Consider the following 22,379-nt stretch of genomic DNA (forward strand, 5'->3'; position numbering starts at 1 on the left):
GCAGTTTGTTGCAAACAATGATCTGTTTGAGGTTTGGTGGTTGTTTAAAGATGAGAAGTGGAGGAATGGGGAATGTCTTGGCGAGGTGCTCATCCTCCTTGATAATGTGTTGCAGGCTGCAAAGAATATAGATAAAAATCACACAACACCAGGTTATGGTCCAACAGGTTTATTTGGAGGCACTAGCTTGCGGAGCGTTGCTCCTTCAAGAGCTGGTAAAGAGCATGGTGTAGTTTCTCAGCTCCTGGGAAGGACTGGACAATGAGGAGTACCCTGTCGGTTGCAGCTCAAGTCTGTCTCCTGAGGAGTTCATTACGGTTTCTCGCTGTGGTATGTCGGAACTGGCAGTCGATGAGTTGATCATCGTACCCGTTCTTATGAGAGCATCCTTGAGTACTTCCAAGTATTCGTCACGTTCCTCTTCATCTGAACAGATCCTGTGTCTGAATAGGGCTTGTCCATAGGGGATGGCTGTTTTAATATGTTTCGGGTAGAAGCTGGAGAAGTGTAGCATCATGAGATTATCTGTGGATTTGCGGTAGAGTGAGGTGCTGAGGTGCCCATCCTTGATGGAGATGCATATTAGCAAGTTTTGAGAAGATTTGCAACTCAGGTTGAGGTTCTGTGTCCAAGAGACGCATGTGTCTAAGAATGAGACAGATACTAGAGAGTAGTCCGTGGTGAGTTTGATGGGGGGATGAAACTCACTGTTAGGTGTTAGGTGCTTCATTCAGAAGGAAATGGGTCTGGGTGGGTTACTCTTCGGTGGGTCGGTGTGGACTGGTTGGGCTGAAGGGCCTGTTTCCACACTGTAGGGAATCTAATCTAAACCTCAAACAGATCATTGTTTGCAACAAACTGCCCAGATTGCAGGACAACACCATACAACCTTGTTACGGTGGATGCTGCAAGACGTGTCAGAGTGTTGACACGGATACCACCATTACATGTGGGGACCTCCCACCATGTACGTGCAGGTACTCATGTGACCCGGCCAATGTTGTCTATCTCATATGCTGCAGGCAAGGATGCCCCAGGGCATAGTTCATTGGCGAGACTGAGCCAAGGCTACGGCAACGGATGAATGGGCACCGCACAACAATCAACAGACAGGAGGGTTCCCTCCCAGTTGGGGAACACTTCAGCGGTCTGGGACATTTAATCTCAGACCATCGGATGACCGTCCTCCAAGGCGGACTTCGGGACAGGCAACAACGCAAAGTGGCCGAGCAGAGGCTGATAGACAAGTTCAGTATCCATAGGGAGGGCCTCAACTGGGACCTTGGGTTCATATCACATTACAGGAGACCCCACTGCACACACACACACACTCACACACACACACACACTCCTACAGACATATACTCACAGGGTAAAAACAAGGGCTGCAGATGCTGGAAACCAGATTCTAAATGAGAGTGGTGCTGGAAAAGCACAGCAGTTCAGGCAGCATCTGAAGGGCAGGAAAATTGACGTTTTGGGCAAAATATTCGGGCTTTAGCCCAAAACGTTGATTTTCCTGCTTCACAGATGCTACCTGAACTGCTGTGCTTTTCCAGCACCACTCTAATCTAGACATGTACTCATGCAGACCCGCTCTCATACACAAGCTGTCTCATACACTTACACGCTCACACACACCCTCTCACAGACTTATACTCCTTTATGCTCACACTCACACACATACACACACTCTCTTACAGACACTCAAATCCTCCCCCCCCCCCCCCACCGCACACACATACACACGCACACGCACACGCGCACGCACACACACACATATCAGTTTGTGGGGTAAATTTGTACTTGCAGAATTACATTTTATTTTGCTCAAAAACTGCATGAATCCATGTCAGATTCTGCAAATCCCATTTTTTAGATTAGAATCAGTCTGAACATTGGGGCACAGACAGCCTCACACAGGGCAGCTCACACCTTCAACATATCTGGGCCAACATGGCTGCTTTGCTAAAGTTCACTTGATAATGTAACTTTTAAAAAAAGTTCTGAGATTTACATATGAAAGAACTTGAAACTAACAATATCATTCTAAAAGATGAGAGACTTAACAAACAATCCAGGTCTTCTTCAATATATAATTTCAGTTACATCACACTGTAAACTTTATATATAATTTCAGTTACATCACACTGTAAACTTTATATATAATTTCAGTAACATCACACTGTAAACTTTTGCTATAAATTCTGTGTCTGACGATTTTATACTCCACAACTACCTGACAAAGGAGCAGCGCTCTGAAAGCTAGTGCTTCCAAATAAACCTGTTGGACGATAACCTGGTGTTGTGCGATTTCTTTTACTCTTAAAGGGACTGTGCCCCACAGCCAGTCATAGAGACACACAGCATAGAAACAGACCCTTCGGTCCCACTCATCCATTCTAATCAGGTTCCCAGACTTACCTAGTCCCATTTGCCTGTGTTTGGCCCAAATCCCTCTAAACCTTTCTTTTCCATGGACCTATCCAAATGTTGTAACTGTGCTTGCAACTACTTCTTCCTCTGGCAGTTCATTCCTTATACAAACCAGCCTTTGTGATGTCCCTCAGCCCATGTGTTGTTGGTATCCCAGTGTTGTTAAGGAGAAAGTTTGTGAAGGAACGATGATATATCTCCAAGTCAGGGTGGTGAGAGGCTAGGCTGGGACCTTGCAGCTTCTGGCATTCCTACATATCTGCTGCCCTTGTCCTTCAAGATGATAGTGGTTGTGGATTTGGACACTATTGTCTCAAGCACCTTGGCAATTTTCTGAAGCATAATCTTTTGATTGCTGTTCTACTGTGTCAGTGGTGGAGTGACTGAATGTTTGTGGATGTGGTGCCCATTAAGCAGGATGCTGAGACCTTGATGGTGTTGAGCTTCTTGAGACTGTTGAAGCTGCCCCATTCAGGTAAATGGGAAGTATTTGATTACACTCTGAATTGGTGTCTTGTACATGGTGGACAGGCTCTGGGGAGTCAAATGGTGAGTTACTACAGGATTCCATACCTCTGACCTGCTCTTGTAGCCACTGTATTCATATAGCTAGAACTCCAGGCAATCTGCATTTGTATTGGTCCCTACCACAAGCTCTGGTTGCGAAGGATTCCACTTTCATCCATCTCCAACTTGAACTGATAAATGTTGGCTTCTTTGACTCCAGACGTAACTCTCCAAATCTACAACCTCCAAACAACTGTTGCCAATGTCCAAATTTCCACCAAGTTCCTTTCACTCATTCTCCTCTCTGTTCACTGGCTCCCAATCCACCAAGACCTTGATGGTAATATTCTTGTCCTTGTGTTTAAGTCCTTCAGTGACCTCTTCCATTTCTCTCCCTGTAATCTCCTCCAGCCCTGCTTCCCTCCGCAACCTCTGTCCTCCTCCAAGCCCATTTCTGGAGCATTCCCTGATTTCCATCTCTCCACTACTACAGTTTTTGCCTTCAGTTGTCTGAACCCTAAGCTTTGGAGTTCCCTCTCTCTCCTGTCTGCTGCTTCTGAAAACTCATTACTACCCTCCCTTCCCACCACACTTTATTTCAGATTACAAACAACAATTTTGAATTGCTCAACTCGAAGATCAATTGGCAAGTCATAAATTGACACAGTCACTTTATGTTTCAACTGCTGAAAGTATTACCAGCTGTCAGTGTATCAGACATTGTGAGCAAGAAAACAATAGCTCTTCTCTTTTCCCCAGGTTTGCTGAACAGAATCCAATTCCATTTCACACTTGGATTGAACTGTTTCAACATTTGATTAAGTTTTGAAATTAATTTTAGTCGATAGATGGCAATTTGAGCTAGAGATAAGAAAGTTCAGATTAATTTCATTTTTAAAAATTCCACAACAATTATAAATCTATCTTGGTGTATAACCAACCAGCAACAAATCCTCATCTGTGCTGAGTTAGCTGTTCAGAGCCAGATCATGAGTGGGTTCTATCTGGAGATTTCAAGGTCCTCTGAGGGGAATGATGATAATACATTTATTACACACACATTATGTCATACAAAAATTATCTAAATTTATCTATTACAACATTAATGCTTTGAACATATGGATTGAGTTATCCACTTTTCATTGTATTTATTGAGCTCACTCTACTCTGTGTTGCGGTATTTTGAATTATTATATGCCAAATACTGTTGAATCGCCTTGATCTTGATTATTCAACATTCCATAGAATTCAGCCCAATTAGCCCATGCCAGTGTTTAGACTCCATACTCTAATGACCTCTTACCATTCTGCCCTGTATCACTGCAGTTTGCCTTCATCGTTGAAGATTTGGATCTTCCTTTCTGCTTTCTGCTCCAACAACTCCATGTGACTGCAGGTTTCACATTCTCAACACTGTCTGTGTAAAGAATTTCCTCCAAAATTGTTTATTTCATAGATTAGCGATGATCTTATATTTATACTGTCTCTTTCTAGACTCATCTATAATTGGAAACAATTCCATCTTTAAATACATCCATCAAACAGGTCCATCAAATACATCCATCTTAATAAGTCTATTTATAGCTAGAGTCAAAAGGCTTCTTCCGGCGTTGTGGAAGTGTCCCTACTTCTGGATGAAGAGACCTGGGTTCAAATTTGACCTGCTCCAGAGATTATTGTAACATCATTGAACAGCCTGCTCAGGCTTTTCTTAGCCTCTCTGATCTGTCATCATCCTGTAACTGTGTTCTACACTTTCTCTAGTGTTTCAAAATCCTTCTTTGCATTATGGAGACCGAATCAGTCCAACTTTTGTCTAACATTATCTTCACTGCATTGTGCTTATTTAATCCTGTAAGGCAATGCTCACATAAAAACACACATGTATACATAAAAGGCCCCGCAAACCAATGCAGCATTCACTGTCAATCTGTCTCATGGTGGTGTAATGGAATATCCAAGAAAGAATTGGTAACCTGACTGAAAACTGCATTGTGAATTTGAGGACAGGAAGACAAGATGGGAAATATTGGTCAAAATATAGGTTGATTGAAGACTGAAGAAATAACCTGTGCTGGAACAATGATGCCTTGTTGTTTCTATGACTGTAACATGTCTCCTTCATGTCAGTATTGGAAGTTGATAAGGATGCTAGAGCTAACAGTCCAGAAAACTACTTGTGCTTCCTCAGGCATAACATTGAACTAGAACTAGGAGGAAGAACCTCAAAATAGGGGGGATCAGATTTAGGACTGAATTGAGGATGAACTTCTTCACCCAAGTGGTTGCGAATCTGTTGAATTCCCTGCCCAGTGAACAGCTGAGCCTAATGTTTTTAAGGCAAACATAGATGATTTTTGAACAGTAAAGGAATTAAGGGTTTTGGTGGGAGGGTCGGTGGGGTGGATCTGAGTCCGTGAAAAGATCAGCCATGATCTTATGGAATGGTGGAGCAGGTTCGTTGGGTCAGATGATCTACTCCTGCTCCTATTTATGTTCTTAAAAGGGAGGGCAGAGAATATACCCATGTCAACAGTTTTGAACAGGACAGTAATGTAACTTTTTAAAAATTGAATGGGTTGAAACAGATATTGTCTTTATTTGGCAAACAGTCAGAACAAGGAAAAGGTCTAAAAGTAACTCTGTTGCAGTGGGTAGAGCAGTTTGCTCTACTGTTCCAAAGAAATGTGGGGAGATTTGTTGACCAGCTGATACAGATGCTAGCTTGTGGGACATTTAAACACCAGTGTCATTGTATTTGCTAAAGGTGTATCCTATCTGGTGGAGCTAAATCAGTTGTTGAGTGGCATTGGCATCCAGGCCAGAGTCTTTAAATCTGGAGTTTTACACTCCATCCAGCATATATTATAAGAACTTGATGTATATTTTAACCCTGTTTTGTGTATGTATTTGCAGCCCAACTTGCTTATTTGTGTAACCTGCATTGTGCATATTATTGAACCTTACCGCATGGATGTATTTTTCAACTGAAATGTATAAACTGTACATTTCAATCTGCACTTTTATATTGTCTGCATCCTGCATTGTGTGTATTTTTGCACCACATATTGTGCAGGTTTTACAAGTTGCTTCTGTATTTGTTTGCTCTGACTATTGTGTGGGTTTAATTGTTTGTATTTTACACACTGTATTGTGTATATTTTCTGGGCTGTGTACACACTGTATACTCTTTGTATTTCTATGGTCATTGCTCCTGTCTCCCGCCTTGTTCCCATCAGCCAATCACATGTCCAATCAACCCCCAGCGATCGACCAATCAGAAACACCCATTGTCCCAGACTAGCCAATTGCAGCAGCGATGCAAGCAGCAGCCAATCAGAGGGAGGTGATACTGACCAATAGCGGCGCGGCGCTTCCCCCCGCCAAAAACGACCCACCTCCCGTTCCAGAGACAGACCCTGAGACACACTTCCCCCCACCCCCACAGGGACCCCCCAGACACACTCCCCCCACCCCCACAGGGACCCTCCAGACACACTCCCCCCCACCCCCACAGGGACCCCCCAGACACACTCCCCCCACCCCCACAGGGACCCTCCAGACACACTCCCCCCACCCCCACAGACACACTTCCCACCCCCACAGGGACCCCCCCAGACACACTCCCCCCACCCCCACAGGGACCCCCCCCGACACACTCCCCCCACCCCCACAGGGACCCCCCAGACACACTCCCCCCACCCCCACAGGGACCCCCCCCGACACACTCCCCCCACCCCCACAGGGACCCCCCGGGACACTCACCCCCCACAGGGACCCCCCCCCCAGGCCCCGGCCCTGGCCATTCACCGTCAGCGGCTCCACGTGCCCTGTGAGGCCGGGCTGCTCCTCAGGATAGTCCGGGGCCTCAGGCCCGGGGATGGGGTCCGAGAGGCCCCGCTGGGCGGCGGCGGGGGGCGGCTCCAGGAAGGTCACCCACCCGGTGAAGGCCGTGCTGGCAGGTGGGAGCACATACCCCCACCCCCCCCGGGGGAAAGGGACATACCCCTGGGGGGGGGGGCAGAAACCCCTGGGGCAGGAGGGATATACCCCTGGGACAGGTATACCCCGAGGGGTGGGGAGAACATACCCCTGGGACAGATATACCCCGAGGGGTGGGGAGAACATACCCCTGGGACAGATATACCCCGAGGGGTGGGGAGAACATACCCCTGGGACAGGTATACCCCTGGGACAGATATACCCCGAGGGGTGGGGAGAACATACCCCTGGGACAGGTATACCCCGAGGGGTGGGGAGAACATACCCCTGGGACAGGTATACCCCTTAGGGGTGGGGAGAACATACCCCTGGGACAGGTATACCCCGAGGGTGGGGAGAACATACCCCTGGGACAGGTATACCCCGAGGGTGGGGGCAATAACTTCTTAGGGGTGAGGGATTTATACCCTTGAGGGAGGGGGAATGTAACCTGGAGGGATGAGGGAGTGGGCAAATATCCCCTGGTGTGGGTGGGGCACTCCTCGTGTGTAGAGAGGTAGAGGAGTGTCAAATACCCCCTTGGAGCACAACATTCAAGGGTTGGGCATTTAAACAGGGGAGGGGGAGTTATAAGATCCCAGAGGGAGGGGGCATGGACCCTGGGGGTAGAGGCAAATGACTGGTGGGTGGGGAAGATGTTGAGAGCAATGTCCTCAGGCTGGAGTGGGGAAGAAATGACCCCTGGGGAATTGAATGACTTACGCATCGACCCCAGAGGGAGAGTGGTATTGACTCTGGGGTGGGGCAGGGTGCTGATACTGTGGAGAGGAGGTGGGGGAATGGTTAGACACATACCCAGGGTGGGAGTCTGGACACTGACGTGGGAGGGAATGGGGTCAAGAACTGGGCTTGGTCACCTGTGATGGGATGGAGAGAGAACCAGGGAGCTTGGCGGGTAGTGAAGGACAGGCCGATGGATACCCACCAGGTGAGAGGTGGAGGATAAGTGAGGAATGAGAATGAGGGGTTTGGAACAAGGCAAGCGATAGGGATCATGGACAGATAGGACGAGAATGGGACAGCTGTGTGTTGGTATTGGTCTGAATTTGATACGTGCAGTGATGAATCTTGTTCTTGTCCAGGTGGAATTGCTGGTGGAATTGAAATTTGTATCACATTTCCAACCGAGTACGTGAAAACACAGTTACAGCTTGATGAGCGAGCAAATCCTCCACGTTATAAAGGCATTGGTAAAGTGTATAATCTCTTGCTGCAAGGAAACTGACCCTACTGTTACAAAGGGAATATAAAGACTCCCCTCTTCCTCCAAACTACAGTGGCGTTGAAAACCAACCTGACATTGTTAAAAATCACACAACAACAGGTTTAATTGGAAGAACACTAGCTTTCGGAGCGACGCTCCTTCATCAGGTGGTTGTGAGCGGTGCTCCAAAAGCTAGTGTGCTTCCAATTAAACCTTTTGGACTATAACCTGGTGTTGTGTGATCTTTAACTTTGTACACCCCAGTCCAACAGCGGCATCTCCACATCATGTGAGACCACAGGCTCCACCCTAATAGATACCCAACAATATTCTGAATGTGATTCCTTGTTCTGTAGGGTTATAGGGAAGCAATACGAGGCAACCAGTTAAAATTCCCAACATTGGTCAGTCTAGATACAGGATACCTTGTGCTCGGAGATTGTGGATCCCTTCTGAGATCCTTACTCGGGCACAGATTGACTTCCACTAAGCTGTCTGAGGGGAGTGCTCTATTAACCATTCATGTTCCTGTAGCTAACTCTAGCAGTGAGCCAGTCAAATGTATGTGTATCTGGAAGGGACAGTTGGCTGTGGGAGGCAGGAGTTTTCGTTTGTAAACAGTTGAGACGCCACCTGATGAGCTCCAAGTACTGACCATCTGCTCCCTTGGCAGGTGACTGTATCCGAGTGACCGTCCGGGATCACGGGCCTAAAGGACTTTACCGTGGCCTCAGCTCCCTGCTCTATGGTTCCATTCCAAAGTCAGCTGTCAGGTAGGAGATTGAAGCAACAGTCTGAGATGGAAAATAAAGGCCAGAAAAGGAAGGTGCTAAATAAGGAGTACATTTCGGGATAAATCTTTCAGACAAAGTATAAGTCTGTTTTATGAAGAACATTGTGTTTTGCAGCAGTACATCTGCTGTGCAGTGATCTGTTCCATCACATTTTAGACATTTCTTCAGGATGAATACCACAGCTTTCTACTACCTGGACAGCAGTAGACCATTCAGCCCCTTGGGCCAGCCCTGCTGGTCAATTAGATCGTAACTGACCTGATAATAGCCTCATCTCAACTCTCCTACTACTTTGCACCCCCACCTCAAAAATCTTTATTGCATCATTAGATTGAGTTTTGTAAATAGTGGCAGTGATTGTTCTGGTGAGGATACAAAGTTCGGCTGAATTTTCCAGACGTACCCCAATTTTCCTCTCTCTCGCTACATAGTTTCTTTCCCCCTATGTTTTCCTCACTCCCTGATCCACTTTATTTTTGCACCTCTCCTTACCACTTGCCCCTCTTGCTCACACTTCTCTCCTCCACAACCCAAGAAGTCCCTCTCCACCCCAGTAAAAGTCCATATTATTGTAAGTATTGTAGTAGCTGAGTTCACCCTTGCCTTTGACAGAACAAGTCAAGCTGCAGATAAGGAGAAAGTGAGGACTGCTGGAGATCAGAGCTGAAAAATGTGTTGCTGGAAAAGCGCAGCAGGTCAGGCAGCATCCAAGGAACAGGAGAATCGACTTTTCAGGCATAAGCCCTTCTTCAGGAATGAGGAGGGTGTGCCAAGCAGGCTAAGATAAAAGGTAGGGAGGAGGGACTTGGGGGAGGGGCGTTGGAAATGCAATAGGTGGAAGGAGGTTAAGGTGAGGGTGGTAGGCCGGAGAGGGGGTGGGGGCAGGGGCAGAGAGGTCGGAAAGAAGATTGCAGGTCAAGAAGGCGGTGCTGAGTCCAAGGGTTAGGACTGAGATAAGGTGGGGGAAGGGGAAATGAGGAAGCTGGAGAAATCTGAGTTCATCCCATGTGGTTGGAGGGTTCCCAGGCGGAAGATGAGGCGCTCTTCCTCCAACCGTCGTGTTGCTATGGTCTGGTGATGGAGGAGGCCAAGGACCTGCATGTCCTTGGTGGAGTGGGAGGGGGAATTGAAGGGAGGTGAGGGGGGAGGTGTGGGCACAAGTTTTGCATTTCTTGCAGTTGCAGGGGAAGGTGCCGCGAGTGGAGGTTGGGTTGGTGAGGGGTGTGGACCTGACGAGGGAGTCGCGGAGGGAGTGGTCTTTCTGGAACTCCCCCTCACTTCCTTCCAAGGTCCCAAGGGATCCTTCCATATCTGTCACAAATTCACCTGCACCTCCACACACATCATTTATTGCATCCGCTGCACCCGATGTGGCCTCCTCTACATTGGGGAGACAGGCCGCCTACTTGTGGAATGTTTCAGAGAACACCTCTGGGACACCCAGACCAACCAACCCAACCGCCCCGTGGCTCAACACTTCAACTCCCCCTCCCACTCCACCAAGGACATGCAGGTCCTTGGACTCCTCCATCACCAGACCATAGCAACACGATGCCTGGAGGAAGAGCGCCTCATCTTCCGCCTAGGAACCCTCCAACCACACGGGATGAATGTAGATTTCTCCAGTTTCCTCATTTCCCCTCCCCCCACCTTATCTCAGTCCCAACCCTTGGACTCAGCACCGCCTTCTTGACCTGCAATCTTCTTCCTGACCTCTCCGCCCCCACCCCCTCTCCGGCCTATCACCCTCACCTTAACCTCCTTCCACCTATCGCATTCCCAACGTCCCTCCCCCAAGTCCCTCCTCTCTACCTTTTATCTTAACCTGTTTGGCACACCCTCCTCATTCCTGAAGAAGGGCTTATGCCCGAAACATCAATTCTCCTGCTCCTTGGATGCTGCTGCGCTTTTCCAGCAACACATTTTTCAAGCTGCAGCTAACCCATAGCTGACCGAGAGCAGAGTGTCCAGTTACAGCCCTCCAACTATAATCAGGGCTAATGTCTGATACAGGTTACCAGATAAGTACAGCATACTGAGAATGATTCCTCCTAGAATGGTATCACAGAGAAAATATCACCAGGAGGCAGTGTCAGGGAACTTGGCTTTTGTTCAAAGTCAGTTTGGATAGTTGGGAATGTGGAGGTTGGCCAGGGGTTGGTGTTGGAAAGGAGTTCCTTACTCATTCGGAGGAATTGCCCTTCAACTGGTGTGGGTCTGGAGTCACGTCTAGGCCAGTTTGCTGGAGTTCCTTACTTAAAGGAGCAGCAGCTGGGTGTTTTTACAGCAGTGATTGTTACATGGTCATTATCACTGAGACTAGTTTTCAATTCCACATCTAATGAAAGTAAGTTGCCTTGGTGGGATTTGAACCTGAACATTAACCTGGAGCTCTGGATTCTAGGTCCAGTGACATTACCACCATGCCACTGACTCCCTGCTTGTTTGGTAGATGTGACAAGGGTTTCTGGATCTGCCCGTCTTTCTCAGGCAGTAAGTTCCAGCCTCCTGTCATTCCCAGAATTTCTCAACCCTCCATGAACCTATTGATCAGTTTAAATCTGTGTCACTTTGATATTGACCTCGCTGTGTAAGAAGAAAGAATTCCTTCCTATCTATCAATCTCAACATTATGCACCCCAAGTAAACCTGCCCTCAGTCTCTTCTGATACATGTAAGAATTGAAGGGAAAGAACTTACATTTCTATGGTGCCTTTTGCATCCTGAGGACATCTCATGTTGGACAGTAAGGAAACGCGGCAACCCATTTGCAAGCGAATGAATTAAGGGCAGGAGCTGTCCACTCAGCCCTTCAAAGCTGTTCCACCATGTGGCTGATCTTATTGAGAGATCTACTTTCCTGTCCACCCCCTCTCATTCTAGAATTTAGTTAACTCAACCTTAAAAATATTCATTGACCCAGCTACCACTGTTCTCTGCAGAAGAGGACTCCACAAAGTAAAGACCTACTGAGACTCTGCGTTTCCACATTAAGTGGGAGAGTCCTCACTTTTAAACTCTGTCCCTTTGTTGTAATCTCTCCCACGAGGTGAAATATCCTGTCCGTGTGCCCTCAGGATGTTTTAATACTCTGGTTATGTACAAAGGATCTGCGCGAGCTGCAGGTCCCTGCCACCAGGCCAGTGGTGTTACCAACGTTGTCAGTCTGGCCTCTTCTCAGGTTTGGGACGTTCGAATTTCTGCATAACAGAATGGTTGATGCGAACGGGAAGCTGAGCCATGGGAGGAGCTTTCTGTGCGGCTTGGGAGCTGGAATAGCTGAAGCTGTGTTTGTTGTGTGCCCTATGGAGACAATAAAGGTAATGTTGCCTGGATAGTGTACCCCAAGGATGAAAAATGCGGGGACAACGCGAGTATACAGACCAATTAACAAAAGAATGTATTTTAACATGTTGGATTATTTCAACTGAACTTCTTTCGGTAAATTTGTTAACACTTGAGAATAAGTCTTGGTCTTTGTTAGACATACAGGTCATTCTGCTATAACGCAATAGTTGTGTTCCTCAGCGACCTCCTGCTATAGAAAATCACATGATGGAAACCCACCGTAGAATGTCGCGCTGTCAAAGATCACTAATAGAAAATCTAAACACTGTCCACAATTTGTCAGTCACATTACAGCCAATTTGCACTGATGAAATGTGTGTTATAGCAGAATAACCTGGCCTGGGCAATTCAGGCCTAATCAATCTTTTCTCTATGCTGTGGGCCAGCATTTAGCATCCATTCCTAATTGCTGTGGATAAGGTGGTGGTGAACAGCCACCCTAAACAATTGCAATTCTTAGTATAGGGACACCCCCAATGCTGATGAAGGGCTTTTGCCCGAAATGTCGATTTTCCCTCTCCTCAGATGCTGCCTGACCTGCTGTGCTTTTCCAGCATCACTCTAATCTTGACACCTCCAATGCTGTTAGGCAGGGTCTTCCAGGATCTTGACTCAGCGAAGGTGACAGATAGTGACATATTTCCAAAACAGGATGGTGTGAAGCTTAAGAGAGGACTTTGCAGGGTGTGGAGTTCCCATGTATCTGCTACCCTTGTCCCTGTAGATAGTGGAGGTTGAGAGTTTGAAAGGGGCTGTTGAAGGAGGTTCAGTGAATTACTGCAGTGCATCTTATAACCTTGTGTTTCAAACCTCAGATACAAATAGCTGGTTATATTTCAGTAATCAAAGTTCTTTGTCCATTGTGAAAGTGGATTTGAATTAATTCCTGTTTTGTTTTTCCTCCTCTAGGTGAAGTTTATTCATGACCAATGTTCACCCAATCCTAGATACCAGGGGTTTATCCATGGTGTCCGAGAGATTATTCAGGAACAAGGTAGGCCTGTCTTGTGGTGACTGGATGAAGGGGCAAGCTATAAAAAGAGCAGTTTCATGAAGGGGCAAGGTATAAAAAGAGCAGTTTTCGGAGAATTGCCAGTGTATTCTCAGTTACTGAGAAACACGAGGCTTTTACACAGCCTCATAACACCTGAGAAAGGAAACCTTTCATTTGTTGAAAGTGAACAATGTGATGATGTTGCAGTGAGAATATATGTGCCACTTTTGTGCCTGGAATCAGTATGGTTTGTGTAGGATGGATGAGTGGATGTCTTTTATTGGCTTTGGAGTGTGTATTCAAATTTTTTTCAGCAGCAAGCTTTTGTTAGTTTAAGCCTAAAATTTGATCATTCCCTGAATTAATGCAGTATCGCACGCCTGGTTTTGTGTGTGTGAATGTACACAGATAGTGCATTGTTACAGATTACAGTGGTTCAGTCTGATTTACAGTGTCTATCAGGTGGCCTGCCTTTAATGGAGATTCTTATAAAGTGAGGTGCTTATCAGGCTGTGAGGTTTCTTGTAACTGCATCTCTCGGAGATTGGTTCTTGGGTGAACTGTAAACTCACCACAGGTTAATTAATGTGGCTGTTGATAACTTGTGTTTAATTTGAGTCTAGTTCTGCTGCGTCTTGGGGTGATCAATCCTTTTCGAGCCCCATCCTGTCTAGTTTATAAAGGGGACTCCATCATGATACGGTGAACAACTCATCGATGTCATTGAGTTTCCATCTTCTGTGAAGTGAGGAGATGGGAAGTCAAGAAAATCCATCATCTTTACATCTCAGGTCACCCTGAAACAATGAGGTGTGTAAACTCTCAGCACTGGCTGTGAGGTGCCCTCACCCTGCCCATATTTAATTGTCTTCCCCTCTGCCTGATCGTATTGACTGAGTGTTCATCATATGGCATCACTGGCATTTCAGGAGGGTCCGACTATCTCTAGTTATTATTCATTCTTAAGTGTGGGCATTGCTGGCAAAGCAGTGAAATTATCACCCACTGCTAGGCTTTAGGGAAAGGTCAATCCAGTGTCAGGCTGATGTCATTATTCAGTGGCAAAAGGGCATTAATTGATTCTGTCCTTGAACCTTCTTGAGACATCTTTCTCCTGGGCTGTAATGTGCTACTTAACCAACACTGCTACCCCACCTCCTTTCCTTTTCCCTGTACCCAGGAATATTTAACACTCAGCCTTGCCCTTTGTTGAGCCACGTTTCTGTTCTGCCCACGACATCATATTTCCACATGACAACATGTGCCTGTAACTGCCTGACCCACTCTTAGACACGCACAGTCACCTGATTTGGACTTTATTACTTTCTTCCTTACTCCCACTCCACCAATGAATTGACTGTCCTCTCGCCCAGTACCCATCTGGTTTCCTTCTCTGCCGTTCCTCCTTGGTTCCCACGGCCCTGCCAAGTTAAAGCCTTCCCAATGACAGGAACAGAACACCCTACTTGGACCTCAGTCCCAGCTCTGTTCAGATGTAACCCACCCAGCCTGTACAGGTAACACCTGTCCCAATGCCTCAGGGACTGAAAGCACACCCTCCTGCACCATCTTTCCAGACACACATTCCTCTGCCTTCTCCTCCTAATTCTGTAGTCACACATAGCTCTGGGAGAAACCCAGAGATGAATACATTTGTGGGTCCTGCTTGCTTACTCCCTAAATTCTGGTTGCAGGATCACATCCCCCCCCACTTCCTACCTCTGTCATTGGGACCAGCGTGCACCAGGGTCTCTAGCTATTCATCACACATCATCCTGGAGTCACGTATACAGCCACAGAAGCACTTGTCTGTTCCCTAAACTAATGAATCCCCTGTCGCTGTCTCCCTTGACCCGCCCCTACCCCGGCCAAACCCCCAACTATTCATCATTGCTACACACGTGGCACTGACTGCACTTCCCTGAGGAACCAGAGTCCCATCAGCTTCCAAACTACAAAGACGGATTTGTGAGCAGGACTGTGGGTGACCTCTCTACGACCTGCATGTTTCTTTTGGATGGAGAAAGTGAGGATTGTAGATGCTGGGGAGTCAGAGTCAAAAGGTGTACTTGCTGGAAACGCACAGTGGGTCAGGCAGCATCCGAGGAGGCGGAGAGTCTACGTTTCAGGCATAAGCCCTTCATCACGAACAACATTCCTGATGAAGGGCTTACACCCGAATCGTCGACTCCCCTGCACCTCGGATGGTGTCTGACCTGCTGTGCTTTTCCAGCACCAGCCTTTTTGACTCTGTTTCTTTTGGATGGCCTGGTAGTCTTCCACTATCCTTCTGCCATCAGGCCCTGAAGCTGCAGTGTGTGAACACCTCTGTATCCGTGTCACGTGCAGCCTCGGGAACGTGCCCCAGTGGCTGTAGCTCAGGTTTCTGCAGCTAGCAGCACTCCTGCACGTGCGATCACCTCAGACACTGAGAGAGCCCACCATATCCCACAGATTACAGAGCACACATTCCCCTCCACTGAGCTGAACTCTGATGCCTTAACTTCATTTCCTCTTATTCTGCTTTCAATCACTTCAGTAAACCTGACTTTCCCTTATTCATGGTGTTTCTCAGTTAAATCCAAATGTAGAAACTTTAAAAAAATATTCTTTTTAAGTTACGGCAAGTCCCTAATAACAGTTTTTACTAATCAATGAATCCACTGAGAGAAAGTAGAAGCAAAAACCTCCTCTTTCACCAAACTCCCTGCTCAACGCACTCTACCAATTGTAGTAAACCTACAGTACCTGTCTCCCCTCCCCCCAAATTCCTGATATACTCACTCAGCCTTGGTCTTTGTTTCAATAAGGCAATGTCTCCCTCATACTGACCGTGGACTCTTACAGAAGCACAAGTGACTCTTTAGCTAATGCCCAGACTTCTAGATAATTACATGCAATGAACATACAGCTAATATGTTCACTTTACCTCAGAGTGTTTTATAGTCAAATGCAGGAACTGGTTGAAGTGTGTCCATACACCGTGAGTGTATGTGTCCTGAGATCATGTAGCCAGTGACTGTGTCTATTGTTGGCTTTTCTCATCTGAAGAGGAATTTCCCACACCTGGATTCTAATGTGTCTAATGTTTAACTCAGTTTGGGGTCTCAGTGGACAGGGAGCTGAGGACCAGGATCCTTGTGGGATTGTAGCCTACTCAAAACGGTTAGTGGGGAGTGGAATAGTGTCAGCCTCACCCTCTCCCAAGAAACGATCCCAATGATCTGCCGGTCTTTGAGGGAGAGATTTCAGTTTTTCTGCTTGCAGGTTTTCGAGGGACATACCAGGGGGTGACAGCTACTGTCCTCAAACAGGGCTCAAACCAAGCAATTCGCTTCTTTGTGATGACCACACTACGCAACTGGTATAAAGGCAAGTGTCTGTGCTGGACTTCAGCAATCTCTTCACCCGAGGGAGGCAAGGGTTGAAGGGGGAGAGGGAGGGGTGAGCGGGGACTGTGTCCATTCTCCAGCTTCAGAGCTGGACATTCGGAAACAAGAGGAGATGGGAAACTCTGAGCCCTTCTGCCTCATGTTTCCCCTGTTGGCCCTGGCACGTGCTCAGACCTGGGCTGTTGGGGGAAGCGCCATTGAGGTTTGCACCAGTAGTGTATCTGAGGCAGACCCACGGTGCAGTGGGACTTGGGCTGACCGAGGTGATAGGAGTTAGATCACTGGGTGCTTCTGTGCTTGCAGGTGATGATCTGCACAAACCAATCAATCCATTTGTCACAGCAGCATTTGGAGTTACTGCTGGAGCAGCTAGTGTTTTTGGGAATACCCCTCTGGATGTCGTAAAGACAAGGATGCAGGTGAGAACCGGGATATTGACTGTAGGTTGTGAGAGATCACTGCCTAAATGCAGATTAAAATGCTTAACCGCGCACTTTGTCAATAGACGAAGACTTGAATTTCTAAAGCATCTTTCACAATCTCAGAATAACCCACATTATAGCCAATGAATTCCTTTGTAGTATAGTGACTGTTTATAATGTAGGAAACTTCAGGTAAAAGCAAGGTGGGGTTAGGACTGGAGATAAGAAGCTGGGTGTGCTGGTGAGACTGACTCAAAGAACAACTTGCCACAGCCCCACTTGCTGACCATTCTCCCTGGACAGATGCTGCCTGAACTGCTGTGCTCTTCCAGCACCACTAATCCAGTTTCTGTACCTGGCTGAGCCAGTAGATTGGCTTGTGAGAATGCAAACCACATGCCCACGTTTTCCTTTAGACCCTGAGGGCAATGTAACTCCAAAAGGAGACAGCTTTCTTCAGATAACTCCGAGATGCACCAGCCAGTCGGTTGCCAGAACCCCAGAGGGAAAGCTCACTCTGAGCCCATCCCACTGCCAGTGGGTAATCCCCAGTCACAGTGTCCTGTCACCGAACACTGCCTCTGACCCGCCTGAAGCTGGGTAGCTCACTCCATTAGCACAGGTTGGTTCAGCAGCTTCAGTTCCAGGAGGGAGTTGAGAAGGTAAGGTGTACACAGCCTCCTCTGCACACATGTGCACATGTACATATACCTTCTGCCCCCACCCCCAACTCCAGCAGGTGTGTCCTCCATGTCCTGGGAATACAGGCCCTGATCTGGGTTTTGACCTTGCATTGTGATGGCCTTCCTGATGTTAACCCTGCCATTGACAACTGGTGCAGGTATTGAACCTGATGTGGAGGTCCTGGTGTTGGACTGGGGTGGGCAAGGTCAGAAGTCACATGACACCAGGTTCTAGTCCAACAGGTTTATTTGAAAGTACAAGCTTTCAGAGCACTGTCCCTTCATCAGGTGAAGCAAAGAAGGGGCAGTGCTCCGAAAGCTTGTGATTTCAAATAAACCTGCTGCTCCATAACCTGGTATGGTGTGATTTCTAACCTGAAAGGTTGTTGTAACTTCTTTCTTTATCATTGAGTATGCATCAGCAAAATGCCCTCTTCGCTGCCTCTCATCAATGATCTTCCTGTAAGTCTGCCCTCTGTGTCACACTGACCTGGGTTGGCTGCAGTCTTCAGTGTGTGGGCTGGGCTGGAGGCCTTCATGCTATTTCAGCACGAGCTCCTCCGACTCTCTGCCTCTGCTGGATGTCTGATTAACAGACTAATCGAGTATAGAGTCTGACAGATGATTCTGGAGAACAGCTTGCCGTGCCTGAACTATTTTAATTATTAGTATGAAGCTGAGAGGGGTGTATCTGTGCGTACTGTCTAACCGGGAGTAAGTGGGGACTGCAGATCCTGGAGAAATCCGCATGAAGGGCTTATGCTCCAAACGTCGATTCTCCTGCTCCTCAGATGCTGCCTGATCGGTTGTGCTTTTCCAGCACCACACTCTGTACTGTTTAACCAGTAGCCCCACCCCTGCCAGCAGGTCCAAAGGAACACACATCCAGCCTGATGTTCCCTGTGTTGCACTTTTTGTACAAGACATTAAGTAAAGCCTCACTTTCTGTTGTTGTGTACCTGAACGATGTGCAGGGTCAGGTCACGTTGCTACCTGTGGAATCTGTCTGAGTGCCAGCTGACTGATGCACTTCCTACATTACAGCGGTGACTTGGTGAACCAGTTGAGGTGTTTGGAGGTTGTGAAAGTTATTACAGGTTGTTCTGCTATAACGCAACACTTGTGTTCCTCTATCACCTCGTGCTGCAGAAGATGGCTTTTGGAAAACCACTATACCCATTCAGTAGGAAGTATACATTATCCAAACAACATTCACCACTCAGCAATTGCATTATAGCCAAGTCAGGCTGACAAAACACACATTACAGTGAAATGGCCTGTACAGAAATGTAATGCCAATCCTTTGAGTTTCATGTTCTTTACTGCAGCCTGGAATATTTGGGAAATTATAATATTCTTATTTTTATCCCACTTTTTGTCACAGGGCCTTGAGTCTTTGAAGTACAGGAATACTTTGGATTGTGCACTTCAGATCTTTAAAACAGAGGGATTATTTGCGTAAGTATCACATGGTGATATGCTGTGTCAAACCTGTGACTGACTGTTTTACTGCTTGCCTTGGATTGTGAGTGTTCAGGAACCCCTGTGTGTTTCTTAAGCAACTGTTTCCTTGTCTAATACAGGTTTTACAAAGGAACAATCCCACGTTTGGGCAGAGTGTGTTTGGATGTGGCCATTGTCTTTGTTATTTATGAAGAGGTTGTCAAAATTCTCAACATGATCTGGAAGACTGACTAAGGAGAGTTACACACACACAGCACAGCCTGACCCTTACATCTCTCTCTCTCTCTCTCTCATGTTCAGTACTGTACACCATTAGGGCTACCTTCCTGTCGCCTTCACTTGTCAAAGTGCATCATAACCAGGTTAAAGTAGACTAATTAATGATTAGAATTGACATTGTGGATGTTTGATGTAGGGAAATGCCAATGGGTTAATTATTTCCCTTTGCTCATCTATTCCCACTGTTTCTCTCCCTTATCCCTTTTCCTGTGGGATGTATATTTGGAAGGTGTCCCTGTTCTTTGACCTTTTTTGGGCTAGTTTGCTCCTGAGAGCAGGGTTGGAGGGGCCTGGCCAGAGTCAGCATGGTGAAGCAGCTCCACTCTGTGCCTTACACTGTGTCAAACCTGTGACTGATCCTGGTCTCATCATCCTCCTTCAAGGGCTTTTAGATGGTTTGTTTAAAAGTGTTTTTCCTGCATCCTACAGGTACTGTGTTTTTAAAATAATTAGTATGCATATTGAGTTTTGTAAATACAGGATTGAAGTTGGGTCTGTCCAATGGCCCAGTCTCTCTGGTGCCATCACTATTACTACTTGGTGTTTCTGGCAGGGATTTCTCTCTCTCTCTCTCTCCGATGTGTTCACAGACGTCACCTTTGTGCTGCAGTTTTCCCATGGTCAGTATTTGGTTTTGTGGAATCACTGGGGGTCACAGGAAATCCATTCATCAGTGGGGCCTGGGTGAACAACTGGCTGATGTAATCTTCTTTGATTCTGTCGTGGGATGTGGGCACTGCTGACCAGGCCTAGCATTTATTGCCTGTCCCTAATTGCCCAAGTAGCAAATAAGAGTCCACCACATTACTGTGGGCCTGGAGTCACATGGGGACCAGACCAAGTAAGGACAGAAGATTCCTTCCCTAAAGGACATCAATGAGTCAGATGGGTAGTTCTGGACAATTGACAGTGATTGCTTGGTCAGCATTAGGTTAGAACTTTTATTCCAGGTGCTTTTTGAATTCATGTTTCACCACCTGCTCTGGTGAGATTCAAATCTGTGTCCCCAGAACATGTGGTTTGGGTTTCTGACTTGGGAGGCTACTGTGTCCCTCTCACAGTCTCAACAAAAAGTTCTCGTACCATCTGGCTAAATGTGTTGGATTCTCTGCAACACAGTGAGGAAATGGACCACCCACACTTTTATACACCGGGACAGACAGGTCTGGTTAATGCAGAGGAATACCCTCTGCTCTGATCCAGCTACACTCTGGACACAAGCCCTGTGACATTGTCAGGGAGCTGCACACTTACTGTTTATTCATTCTTCATCAATGTTTTTAAAATTCTTATTCAGTAAATGAAATCAGCTGATTTGAGTGGGGTATATTTCATGACCAGGTTCAGAGGATGTGGATCTCGCTGGGAAAAGGCTGACTGATTACTAGCCCCCATGAGCAGGGGGGGCAGTGAACCGTTCATTCTGTCCAGCCAAAGTCACAGCCCAATCAGAAAGGTATTGCTCTGTGATCTTATTGGATGGGGGAGATGTGTTTATGTCAGGGTGATTTGTGATTTAAGGGTGACAGAGTTCCTGTGAACCATCATCCACTGGTAATACTGGACAGTATTGTGGCCTGTGAATGTATAAGATATTGTCATTGTTGCTGACTGTTCTCCATACAGATTATTAAACACATGCTGTTGGAGTAAGTAACTGTGTGTGATGACCCCTCTCTGATAAGTGCTTCTTACCTGTGTTTTGGAGTGTGGGATTCTCCAGGGATTGGAAACAGTCCATTCCCCTGAGGCCTAGTTCCAGGTAAGAAAAGGATCTTTCAGGTAAAATCCCAACCTGTTGATTAATTCCCTTCAGCAAAGAGGACCTGTTGATTTGATTTTCTCGCTCTGCACAGTAGCTCTAGTGTAATGGGCTGTTAGTATAAAATCCCCAGCGATGTGGGGAAGGAGCAGAATCTAATCGACAGGCAAGACCATTGGAAATTCATCTCCTTGTTCTAAAAGGTGGAGTAAATAATGGACAAATAAGGACTGGAGATAGAGTGAAACCAGAGACTGAAGTTGTTTAAGTTGTGCATATTGTTACATTGTTGTCTGTCATACGTTTGCTCTGTTCAAGAGCCGGTGGGTTTGGTGGACACAAGACTGAGCTCCCGGGTCTGAATCACAGCCTCTTTGAGCAGTTTTCCTGGAGCCTCCCTCACTTGGATTCAGGAGTGCTCTGCAGGTTCCACCTTCTCGCCTTCCTCTCCTGGAGACATTGACTCCCTACAGTTTCATGGACAGTCACTGAGCACCCAGACCCATCATAGAATCATCCAGTACAGATGAGGCCTTGTGGCCCATCAAGCCTGGTGCTGGCTGCTCTGTCTGTGCCAGTGGAAGAGAAGCTTCTCTTATATAGTGAGGCTCACAGTCTGGGTCATGGAGGGGTGGGGGGGGGGGGGGGGGGGGGAGTCTGGGTCACGGCGGGGGGTTGGGGGGGAAGTGTGGGTCACGTGGTGGGGAGTCTGGGACATGGTGGGATGAGTCTGGGTCACGGGGGGGAGTCTGGGTCACGGGGGGAGAGTCTGGGTCACGGGGGATGAGTCTGGGTCACGGGGGGGAGTCTGGGTCACGGGGGAGAGCCTGGGTCACGGGGGGGGGAGTGTGGGTCATGGAGGGGGAGTCTGGGTCACGGGGGGGGAGTCTGGGTCACGGGGGATGAGTCTGGGTCACGGGGGATGAGTCTGGGTCACGGGGGGGAGTCTGGGTCACGGGGGGGGAGTCTGGGTCACAAGGGGATGAGTCTGGGTCACAGGGGGATGAGTCTGGGTCACGGGGGGGGAGAGTCTGGGTCACGGGGGGGAGAGTCTGGGTCACAGGGGGGGGGAGTCTGGGTCACGGGGGGGAG

General features: G+C 47.4%; 1 protein-coding gene across 3 annotated transcripts; it reads left to right on the plus strand.

The window, feature by feature from the left end:
- The first annotated feature begins 6,717 nt into the window (after positions 1 to 6,717).
- LOC140491635 (tricarboxylate transport protein, mitochondrial-like) lies at positions 6,718 to 21,155 on the plus strand. Of its 3 annotated transcripts, none has more exons than XM_072590093.1 (9): positions 6,718 to 6,905; positions 8,028 to 8,135; positions 8,823 to 8,922; positions 12,125 to 12,263; positions 13,201 to 13,285; positions 16,553 to 16,657; positions 16,981 to 17,096; positions 19,167 to 19,240; positions 19,366 to 21,155. In XM_072590093.1, exons 1-9 carry the CDS (start codon positions 6,824 to 6,826, stop codon positions 19,478 to 19,480), a joined length of 924 nt encoding a protein of 307 aa, XP_072446194.1. In that variant the 5' UTR covers positions 6,718 to 6,823; the 3' UTR covers positions 19,481 to 21,155. The 3 variants fall into 3 exon arrangements, with proteins under 3 accessions (XP_072446194.1, XP_072446195.1, XP_072446196.1); XM_072590094.1 differs by having other exon boundaries at positions 17,023 to 17,096; XM_072590095.1 differs by lacking the exon at positions 8,028 to 8,135.
- The last annotated feature ends 1,224 nt before the right edge of the window (positions 21,156 to 22,379 follow it).

This window comes from Chiloscyllium punctatum, chromosome 19, assembly GCF_047496795.1.
Source record: "Chiloscyllium punctatum isolate Juve2018m chromosome 19, sChiPun1.3, whole genome shotgun sequence".
Lineage (NCBI taxonomy): Eukaryota > Metazoa > Chordata > Chondrichthyes > Orectolobiformes > Hemiscylliidae > Chiloscyllium > Chiloscyllium punctatum.

Excerpts from the sequence above, each read along its gene's own strand:
- LOC140491635 (XM_072590093.1), top strand. The coding sequence starts at position 6,824 with ATGGGGTCCGAGAGGCCCCGCTGGGCGGCGGCGGGGGGCGGCTCCAGG. Across the intron at positions 6,906-8,027 it reads GGTGAAGGCCGTGCTGGCAG|GTGGAATTGCTGGTGGAATT; the intron begins GTGGGAGCACAT and ends GTTCTTGTCCAG. Across the intron at positions 17,097-19,166 it reads TCGTAAAGACAAGGATGCAG|GGCCTTGAGTCTTTGAAGTA; the intron begins GTGAGAACCGGG and ends TTTTTGTCACAG.